The sequence below is a fragment of the Amphiura filiformis genome, chromosome 1 (assembly GCF_039555335.1).
Source record: "Amphiura filiformis chromosome 1, Afil_fr2py, whole genome shotgun sequence".
In the NCBI taxonomy this organism is placed as follows: domain Eukaryota; kingdom Metazoa; phylum Echinodermata; class Ophiuroidea; order Amphilepidida; family Amphiuridae; genus Amphiura; species Amphiura filiformis.
In genome coordinates, this window is record NC_092628.1 from 24,911,941 (window position 1) to 24,923,790 (window position 11,850).

General features: G+C 37.5%; 1 protein-coding gene across 1 annotated transcript; it reads right to left on the reverse strand.

Annotated features, from left to right (window-relative positions):
- Positions 1-296: 296 nt before the first annotated feature.
- On the reverse strand, positions 297-11,451 carry LOC140157378 (uncharacterized). The gene is made up of 7 exons (XM_072180558.1): positions 11,131-11,451; positions 8,472-8,543; positions 6,881-7,029; positions 6,009-6,099; positions 2,329-2,389; positions 1,429-1,560; positions 297-391 (listed from the first exon to the last, which is right to left on the reverse strand). The coding sequence occupies exons 1-7, from the start codon at positions 11,185-11,187 to the stop codon at positions 297-299; spliced, it is 657 nt and encodes a 218-aa protein (XP_072036659.1). The 5' UTR covers positions 11,188-11,451.
- Positions 11,452-11,850: the final 399 nt, after the last annotated feature.

Below are 11,850 nucleotides of genomic sequence, written 5' to 3' on the forward strand. Positions count from 1 at the left end.
TATATAGGGGGTACTTGGATTTTGGCCGGGTGCCCATGCTCGGTCCAAAAAAAAGCGAGACTAGCTATATTTTACTATATTGTAAAAGTCTCCAAAAGGTATCAAATTTTCTGATTCTATGCCCACGTATCTTATTTTTTGGAAATTTTGATAAAAAATAACACAAAATATGACTTTTTGCCAAATTTGTCATATTTGTGCACTTGTTCTTGTAAGGGGATAGACTTTCACCAAAACTCCTGGCAAAACTAGTCCTGCTAGGGGTATGTTTTTATAGAAAATTAGGGGTATATTTTTTACTTAAAACTACCATCGGTAGAGGTTACCTCCAGGAACTCCAGATCTAGCATGGACCCAGAAAAACCTTGAGAACCCATTCGGGGGATATCATCTATGGATGAATGATGGAAATAACATAAAAATTATTTTAACTCGACACCCAATATTAGTTTCAAACCTCAGATACAAAACTCTTACGGATTCTACATCACCCTTGTTTTCATAAATGAGTGTTAAGTCTGAAGTTGAGTTGATGTTCTGACCTTTGATGCAAATTAACCTGTACAAGCTAGTAATAAGTAGGCCTATGTCTCTGTGAATGTGGATTTCGCCATCAAACAAAGAACATCAACTTAACCCTAACCCTCCTGAATACTACAAAATACTACTTGATATATGCGCTGTTCGTGCATGCATCCTAAGTGATATATAGGCACGGTTTCGCTGGCCAGTGAAGCCCAAGACCTGTGGCAAAAGTGTCGCCGACCGAGTGCTTGGCATGCGAGGGGTCTCGGGTTCAAATCCCACCCAGAGCAAACAACTTCTTTCCTTCTTTTCTCTCTTTATTCTTTCCCTTCCCATCGCCAAAAAGCCCTTAGGCGGTTAGGGTTAATGGCCAGAAGGTCTCAAAACTACCAACTTTTTTTGTTTTGTTTTACACTCATTTTGTGGGCAGTGGCATAGATTTATTTTTGACATGGGGGGAGGATGTAGTGCTTGAAGTGTAGTGAATCCAGCACCTTTTGGCAAAATAATATGTGCATCCGCGGGTATTCATGCTCGTCGAAAATTTCGCGAATTAAGGGGTGTTTTCAGATGAAGAAACGCGATTCGCGAAACACAAAAAAAGGGGTGTTTTTTCAAACCATGTGTTCGCGAAATTTAAAAAAAAGGGCATTTTCATCGAGCATCCTACGTGTTTCTGCCAGAAAAGGGTATATTAGAAATATAGTTCGCGTTTTAGCGAAAATAGGGAAGTATTGTCGAAGGGCAAATAATTGCAAATCGCTCAAAAAGGGGTGTTTTTCCCTAAAAACTTCGCGAAATGAGATGCAAAAGGGGGTGTTTTTAAAGTTCACCGACAAGCATGAATACCCGCGGATGCACGGAGTGCGGGGACCGGGATTTGAGCATAAATTAACTACTTACTAGATGGAGTTATAGGGCTTGGTTTTGGATTCATTGTCTGATCAGATGATGTGGTACTTTCTACCTGAGTTTCTGTTGTCCCTTGAGGAGTTGATGGTTTTGAGGTGGGATCAGTTGGTAATACCGTTGTAGCTATATATTAAAAATGGTGGGAGAAACAAACAAATTATATGAACCTTTTTCCTGTGATGTAACTTAATCAATATTGGGTCTTAGATGTAAACAAACAACATGTGTGTTTCTCCTCAATTTTGTCTTCTGTCACCTCAGCTTTCCAAAAATAATTGTTTAAATGGGGAATGTATATTGATACTACAAAATACAAAAGATAGCAGAAAAAATGCGATGGTATTTGAAAAGCAATCATTGTTTTGTTTTTATCATTTGTCTACTTTTTATGGCATGACAAACTTAATGCATACTGCGAGCTGGCAAACTCGCACAGGGCACCGCGCGTTATGTAAACTATTTTAACACGGTATTTGCGTTTGGGGGCAGATGACTCAAATATTGGACCCAATATCAATTGAAAGATATGTGAATGGGGGAAATAAAAAGCTTCCTCTTTTTTGTCTTAATTCAAAATTTTCTTTTTTTCTTGGAAAAATAGCAGAAGTTTGCTATTATATGTATGATGTATCCTTGCAACATCCCCTATTTCAAGTTGCGAACTTTATCAACACGGTTTCGAACTGGCAGCTTGACTATGCATGTGTGTGTGGAAAATTATTATACATGATATGTTACATGTTAATTTACCCATGAGAAATTATACCAATAATCATAGAAATACCAAACCAAAACAAAGGAATGAATTAATAAACAAATACCAAACAAACTAAAACAACACAATAAATATGAAAATAAAAGTATTCAAAATATGATTCTACTCATGCATACCAGATGTTGTTGCTTTGGGCCTGCATGAAGTGTCCCCGTACGCATTACATTCAGTTTCAATCTGGTGGCATACAAAGAAACAATGAATCTAAATAGTGATTTAAAGAATGATTAGTAATTATCAACTAAATATGTTGCCTTAAAAATGAAAATATTAAGCAATGTATTTGACCTAAGGGAGCGATCGTTATCTACGACAGGGGGGGCGGGAATGGTCATTTTGAGGGAGGAACCCAACATTTTTAGGGGTCTTGAGGGGGAACAAAATTTTTTTTTTTGAACCAGGAGGGGGGAATCCAAAAATTTTGAGCAGACACGAGGGGCAAACTCGAATTCCAAAACGCCCATTCCCCCCTGCCATAAATAACGATCGGTCCCTAATAAACACCCCCATGGGATCTTTTCATGCATCTAATCTATTTACTCTCTAAATGTACACCGAGTGGAATCGGAGCGATAGAGAGAAATGGAGGGCAAATTAATACCTTTTGGAGTGGAAAATTTCACTTTAAAAGGATTTAAAAAAAGTAGTGTGTATACTCTGAAAAGAGCAAATATTGCTTAAACATGTAGGCCCTACTTTCTTTCATTTTAGAGTATTTCCCAGTCAAAAACGGGTTGTCCTTTGTTGAACTCCTTGAAAGAGTGGAAATTCACTCAAGATTACGTAGAGATTACTTTTGTGTATAAAATTAGGGTCAAAACTCAATATTGAATTGTAAACAAATGATCTGGTTATCATCTGTGACATTTACACTTCCTATTTATCTATAATGAATTGCATTTTGAATGGAGGATGTCTATCAGGGATAACTTAGTAAATAGTAAGAGATAATAGGGTTTAGACTCTGCCATGTTTGCGTGTCACTCACAGATGGCAAAATAAGAGCACTCCACATTACATTTGATACTTCCAAGCCCCGGGGGTCACTCCCATTGTGACCTGTACACCATCCGCGATAATGAAAACGCGTAACGCGTTTAGGGTGTCAAAAACATAAAAAAAAAAAAAAAAGTGTAGCAAAATTGCAATTGCTAATACGCGGAAATGAAATTTAGGGTATGAAATTTGATGCAAGGAATAAAATCCCTGTTTAGGGTATCGTTTTAGCCAAGAGTTAAATCCTTGTTTAGAGTGCTTTTCAAAAGTTGATTATCGCGGACGGTGTAAAGGCCACAGTGGGAGTGACCCCCCCCCTGGGTTCCAAGCTCAAATGCTTCAATTTATATGGTTTTGTGTCAATCCAATTTTGCAAATTTACTATATTGCAATGCACAAAGGGCTATTCAGAGTCAGGACTAGCTCTATTTCTTTGATTGCAGCACTGGAAAGAATATATGGAAATATATGGAAAACTAAAAGAATACATGTAACTTAAGTTAGGTACCATATTCATTCCAATAAGCGCCCATGCCCCAATAAGCGCCCACCCAGGGTATTGTCAATTTGCTTAAGGGTACCATTAATGTTGAAGTAACAGATAGACATCGATACAGTGAAATAGCTGGGAGATTAGAAGTCCTGTGTATTTATTTAGTTAAATTTTCTGCATTTATAACATACATAAATTTGTCTCTAATAAACACCCCTTATGAAAAAATTAGGTAAAAAATAAGCGCCCACCCAAAATGACTTTGTTAAGTGCACTGGGCGCTCATTGGAATGAATACGGTATATGGATTCTATTTGGTGAAAAGGCAACTATTAAATGTATATGAGTGGCAACTATATGCTTTATGGGAATGTGCTTTCCATATAAGAACCATATAAACATTTTGTGATAAATGAAACATGAAAATCCATGAAGGTGCTGATAAAAGACAAAATAGTACCCCTTGATGTAAAAAGTGCTATAACAAATTATAATAGGATGATCGATGCTTCAGAGTTCACACCACCAAATCACACCACCAAGGTAAATGGCTGGTAAGAAAATCAGTGTTTTTATTGTGAGAACCACACCAGGGTTGATTTAATGGGAAAAAAAGTTAGAAAAGAAGGTTGATGTGCCTATTTTTTGTGATAGCTGTACTTTGTGGATGGTTTTCTCATTATCTAAGCATAAAAAGTTTACATTTGTCACAGTTCTGAAATTTAAGGCACGTTTTTCTTCACCAGATGACGTCACTACATAGAATCAGCGTGCTGTAAGATTGACAGGATGTACATAGTTTTCAACGCGCCACTGCGAAAAATCAAGCTGCTTACCTACCCAATATTTGTTGGTTATATGGTAGAAGATATCATAAACATTAGGTAACATGGTGTTTGAATGAACCAGGAAGGTTTAACAATGAGAAAACGATCAATTACTCCATACCTTTTAACACATAAATGAATAGGAACTCTATTTGGTGGCGTGGAACCTTCATGAAACTTATGAGAAATTAGATGGTAGAACAATATTTAATACAATTATTTATTATTTACAATAGGAAATGTTGCAGTTTGAATTTGACATATTCGCTGTGTGCCAAATTCTGTGCAAAGTATAAACAGGCACATTGTAGAGTCACTACTTACTTGGTTACAACTTCAAAAGTTGTTATCATTTAGTCATTGGCTTAGCAAGATTTTCAACATGGGGGGGGGGCTGATGAAACTTAACAAAATTTTGTAAAATATAGGCCACAAACACCCATTTTCCCTCTATTTTATTACAGCTTCACCTAGGATTATTGGGGAGGTGGGGCTGAAAGGTATTCCAGCCCCTGCACCAAAATTATTGAGGGGCTGAGCCCCCAGTACCCTCTCCTTGGTTCATAAGCCTATGTTAGTTGAATTTCAAGTTGAATTTATTGCACTTTTGCTAGTATAAAACTATAAACAGCCAGTAGAATTGAATTTGTGATTCACTTCAAATTTTCCTGCAAAGGACTTCAATTTTCTGTAGGCCTAAACACACAGTGACTCAAGAACTATATTTTTTCTCCCAAAAATTTTAATGCTAAAATGGGCCAAAAATAGAACAATTAGAACTTTTTGGCAATAAGTCCGGGTATAATTTTGTCCCATTATTTAAAGCCTTTTTGTCCCAATATTTTGAGCCGGGGCAACTTTCCCCCGGTCAGTACGCCTCTGCCTCAGCCACAACTGAATTCAAGGTCAAACTTGAATTACAACATTTCCTAGTGTAAACAAGGTCTTAAAATAAAAGTCAGAATAAAATAAAATAACTAATTCACGTCTGACTATATATCCCGTCAATCAAACTCCGCACAGCCAATGATTGGTTAGGATGGTCCCTAGTTACACGTAGGTCACACAATACTAACCAATCATAGGGGGTGCTGGAGTTTTATTGACAGAATCGTCAGATGCAAACTTGAATCATCAGACACGAACTTGCATCGTCAGACGCGAACTAGTCTTTTTAATTCCAACTTTTATTACAGTAATATTTTAGTTAATATCAATACAATATGGTCTGTCTCATCTCAACTTGATAGTAACGCCATGTTGGATTTAGCAGTGGCAGATCCGAATCGCGTATGCTAACCTAATCCCGCAGGGTGCATACACACGCGTAGAAGGGCGATCTGTCTGTACGCTGGAGATATGCAACCGCATAAACGTACTGATTCGAATCTGCAGCTGTGATACCCAACTCTCAACTTAAGACGAGACACACTATAAAAACAAAATGGCTAACATTGTGGAATGCACCAATAATTCCTACCTCTTCATCTGGCTTACACTGATGAGTGCAAGGTTTACACACAGTGCAATTATTATTTTGGTCCATATAACCTTCATCGCAAAATATGCAACTGCAGAAAGAAAAGAACAATATGAAATAAACTTGAAATACCAAGTTGTTGAAGTATAAAGGGGCGTGCCGCCCAAATGGGTATTTTTTTTCACAACCAGCAAATTTAGCCCCTTATAGGTATTAATTTAATATATTTTCCCCCCTAATGAGTTTTTGGCTAGTAAAAATGCAACAAATGTACTCTTTTTGGACTCATAATTTTACAAAAATTTGAAAAGGTACCCTAAACAAGTTGTTCAGTTTCAGAAAACTTCCCTTATTCGTGAAAATCAGTGTTTTTAGACCCTAAATGCGTCACACGTGTAACTGGCCTTGCCTAAACAAACACGCCTTTTTACTTGTTTTATTGGTCATGCATGCGTACAGACAATTTATGTGAGTGGCCCCTGGGATTCCTGAGAGGAAGCTATTAGGGGGATTTTGTTCATCATGAGTATTACTATACGTACAAACATTGATCTAAATCTAAACTATAATACTATATTATTTCCTAATTCGCAAACTCAAACGGAAATAAACGTTTTCCTCTTGCGCCTGCGCTATTTGCTTACCAAAAACACACAGACACATACTACAAACCTTGCCCCCCAGTCGGAACTCTTGCCCCCTGTTGCCCCGCCCCAGTAAAAACCCAAAATTACGAAAATTTCCACTTTTTATGCAATTTTGCCCCCCCTCCCGAAATTCACTTTGCCCCCCTCAATGCCTCCCCCCGCCACTGATTAGCATATTCAATATGCAAATGAGCTTTAGCATCAATAGTAAAATCTCAAACTTACATCTTCATACCATCATTAACACAATGAGTAGCTTTTCTTGTGCCGCTTGCACATAGCCGATACTCTTCTCCACCGTGTGGACATCCAGCAGGATCTAGAAATGTAGTAGCTATATGATCAGCACATTGTGTATCTTCAAATCCAACCTGCTGAAAAATGAAATATAAATATCCGTCATTTAGGGAGCAAAGTGGCACACTGGTTAAGGTCTTTTGGTGCAAGAGGTCCCGGGTTCAATTCCCCACAGGACAAAAAAAAATCCACTCTTCCCGTGGTTCATCTGCATGGTAATGGCGGGGCAGATGATCCATGATAAAAGACCTCGTTTACAGGCAGTTACGATCAGGGTAACGCCCGATTGTCGGCTACACTTGCCTGTCCTGTAAAAATACCCCGACCAGCTATCTATGGTGACCCCTTCGCTCACCAGGTCACTTGTCCCTGCTCAAGTTTCGTCAGCGTATCTCCTAGATTACAGCTGTTAATGCCCAGATATGCCCATACATAAAAAAAATTACATCCTCCTTTTAGTAACGGCACTCATCCCGCTTATACTGTTCTTATCAGTAGCGTAACCAACAGGGGAAGGGGAGAGTGCCCCCCCGACAAAAAATGAAAGAAAAAAGTGCCCCTCTGACAAAAAAATGAAAGAAAAAATTTGGAGGGCAAAGTTAAAGAAAAGAAGCAAGGAGCCCCTTTTCCACCAAAATTCACCCCAATCGTGGGTGAAATAGTGTAAAATACAAAGTTATTGCATGCTGCATGCGCACATTGTCACAATAAAGCCCTTTTCATCCCGATCATAGGCAAAATAGTGTAAAATACAAATTTTTTGCGCGATACGCGTGCACATCATCCCAATAAAGCCTTTTTGGAAGCTTGAAGGCATGCAAAGTTTCTCTAAACAACAAAACTGGTACGCCCCTGATTCTTATAGATCTTTGTTCATTCATTCAGCCTTTGATTTTTCATCATTTATATCCATGTCCATCCACCCATTCGTTCGTTCACTTGTTTGTTTGGTTGTTCATTCATTCATTCGTTCATTCGTTCAGTCGTTCATCATTGGATTCATTCATTCATTCATTCATTTGTAAACCTTTTACTGGCTTTACATATTAGGTCTATTAGCCTATTTTGTTAACATAATTTTACTGGCATACAATATTTATAGGTTTATTATGCTATTTTAAAGGAGTATTTCATGATCCTAGCATCCTCTTTTTATGACATGTTTCAGTACATATCTACGAAAAAAGCCTATTCCAAAAATTTCAGTTGATTCCGATTTTGCGTTTGCGAGTTATGCATGAGTATGTGTATTACACTGCTGCATAGACAATACGTTGTAACTTCGTTCTGGTGCACCGGAATGAAATTCAAATTTCACGATATCTTAGCTAAACGAATTAATCTGCAAGAGATATTTTGTACATAAACATTATGTAGCCAGAGGTTTCCAGCGATATAAAAATCTCAACGTTTTTTTAGAAAAGTGGGGGGATGAGGCTGTGGATCACGAAATGCCCCTTTAAATAGACCTAATTTTACTGCTTTTCTACTTACTCTCCATCTTTTTGGACATACATACCATATTTTGAACATCACTGATTGTGCTGATGGGGGATGTCTCCCATGCCTCTTCCATGCCTCCCACAACAACCTTCAAAAATATAAGCAAATAAATTTATTCAGGTGAACTGTCTGAGGAAGTGATTATGATTATAGGCCTAGGGGTTAGGCCAGCCATAAATCACTTGCCCCCCCCCCCACCAACCCCCCCCCCCCCACCCCTTTGCACATGCCAAATTGTTTGGATCCCAATTTGCAAACCTTTAGTTAAAAACTTTTAATTCTAGATACATATTACGAGTGCAGCAAGCAGGAAAATTTGTCTGTACTGTTTTGGTCTTTTTATCTTTTCAGTTTCAGGAGCTCTATTGTTCAGAAACGAAAATGCAAGGATTAAGGGCTGGGGTATGAACGTTTGGACAGTATTTATTTTGGGACATATCACATCAGACATATCGAATTGTATTCTGAATACGAAGAATGTCATTCTGATATCAAATAATTTTGATTTTTGAAATTAGCAATTTAATACACATTTTATGGCAAATCATTAAAATTGATATTTTTGATATTTAACAGTACTTGAAGTAAACTTTATAAATCTGATGATTTATACTTAAAGTGTATGTAGGTGGGATGAAAAGCCGACGATCAATTGAAAATTTTGACCTTTAGAGAAGATATGGATTTTTTTCCCAAAACACCAAAAAAAATTAGGTCTTTTTGGGAAAAAATCCATATCTTCAATATGAAAGGTCAAAATTTTCAATTGACCGTCGGCTTTTCCTCCCTGCTACATACACTTTAAGAATATATCATTAGATTTATATAATTTACTTCGAGGACTGTTATATATCAACAATTGAAAAATATCAAATTTTTATAATTTGTCATAAAATTTGTATTATATTGTGATTTTCAAAAAATGAAAATTATTTGATATCAGAAAGACATGCTTCGTATTCAGAATACAATTCGATAGGTCTGAGGTGCTCTCATGTGCCACAAAAAATACTGTCGAAACGCAATAAACGCTCATTTTAGATCCCTTAAGTGAGTTGGTCTGTAAAACTTGAATTCATTTTTAACTTTGAAGTACCAATCAGCTTATTTCAGGTGGATGCCTGCCCTAAGTGTCATTAAAGGCTGGATGAGACAAGATTATGGAACACCAGTGTTTTGAGTGGTCTAGCGCCCCTCTCATCTTAGATGATGTTAAATTGATTCACATTAATGTGACAAAATGCCAATCCAAATAAAAAGGTCCATATTTTCTGTAAAAACATTGAAAATAAGCTCTTAAATTACAAAAGGTTCGCTTACGAGCCAGTCACATCGGTATCAATGTAGCTTAATGCTTTTAAAGGTAGAAGCCAAAAAGTGGTAGGCCTACATCAGTGATGTACCACTTTTTGGCTTCTGCCTTGAAAAGCATGTAAGCCAGTGGGGGGGGGGCACCATGGCTGTTGGTTCATGTTAGGCCCGACCGTCGGTAGACTGAAGGCATTGGTGAAAAAAAATTTGGTTAACAATAGACTATTTTTTACCCAGGGTGACATAAAAAAGGGGAGAATTGTAAAAAAATGATGAAAATTTGTGAATTGTTTTTATGTTGTTAGCGCCTATTATCCTTTATATTTTGGGTCAACAATTCAAATCACAACTTCAGTCCGCCAAAAATATTTCCCTCAGTACATTTACAAGTTGTGCCCCCCTGGTTCCAAAATCCTGGCTATGCTACAGTGGCTCTATGCCACTGATGTAAGCCACATTGATACCGATGTCATGCACCAATAGAACGAGAAGATTTGCCCCTTCATTTTGCATGTACCGGTACCACTTTTGTACAAATTTTTTCTCATTTCTTCACAAAATGCAAGAAAAAAATGCAATGGGTGTAGTACCTTCTGGAGGGTGTCTAATTTGAATAGTCTAAAATACAGCCGAAGTGCAATTTTAGCCCTTTACTGTTTTTGATGCAATTGCCCATCGTGATCGGCTACATGTTTACTTCTGAACTTCCATTGCTCAGCACAGTGTCATGCTTCAATGCAGTGGATTCTAGCCTCTGATTAGCACTTGTTCAGTGCCTGTATGGGACCATGACAACCCCTCTCTGACATTACAAAATCCACCAACGAGGCGCAAGTGCCTTGTTGGCTGCTTCGCGGCCATGCGCACCACCCCCCCCCCCCTCAAGGAACTAGAACTAGTTCTAACCTCTGAAGTGAAGCTATTGGTGAGCAAATTTGTAGCTAGACTTCTTGAGTAACAAGACAAACAAACGAGAAATGCTCAAAAATTAATTATATTTTGAAATCAAGACAAATTCATATAAATCTTCCTCTTCGGAACTTTGGCTAGGAGGTAAAGATCTAAGATCTTTTATTGTATCCCCAAAATTATCCACAGCTAAAAATCAGTAACAAGTTATATATTTTATCAATAAATCATGTGTTCGGGGGGTTACCCCCTTGAAAACTCACTGCTTTTGGCCCATTATGTTTTGCCAATGGCAATTTTTCTTCAATTTTTGAAAATAAAATAAAAATTTTGAAATAAAATTTTATTTTTGAACATTTTCACCATCAGAAATCTAAGGTGCATGAGGGACATGAGACAACCCTTTTTTCCCCTTAACAACAAGAGCAACAAGAAATCAAAAAGGGTGAACTTACCAATGACATGAGTGGTGAGAGAATGAATACAGCTGCTGTAAGGGTAGCTTGGACCATGACCAATTATCGATGGTCATTTGTGTGCCAGGGCAACTAAGCCAACTTGAAGCTTCAGCACGAAAATTGCTTTCACCCGGGCTGCACCTTTCAAATTATTGTTAAATGTTTCAGCTGCAGTTTATTAAGCTTGATTGACCTGTCAATTTCTATGTGTTGGTTTCCCAGTTGACAATATTGGAGTATAAAATGATTCACATCTAGATCCAGGTCCAATGAATGCAACACAGGCAATGATATCATCACACGTGTAAAAGTAAAAGTGTATGACATCCAACTCAAGAGTCATTCAGAGTCAAGAACATGTAGAAAATACGTACAACATTTTGTATTTTATATCAAACACCTCGGTTCAAACAAACAAAAAACGACCAAACGCTTTTCACTTTTCACTCAAAAATTATAGCACATTGGTGACAGGTAAGCTATGTATATATTATAGGGGCAAAGACTACAACTACTGTACTGAAAATTCAGCAGCTCAAGGCAAGTAGTTATTGATTTATTGATCAAATATTGGTTTTCCCTCATTTTTGACTACATGTATAACTCCACAATAGTTGTCTGTGTTGAAATAAAATTTCCAGTGCAGTAGTTGTAGTCCTTGCCCCTATAATATCTTACTTGTCACCAATGCACTATAATGTTTGAGAAAAATGCAAA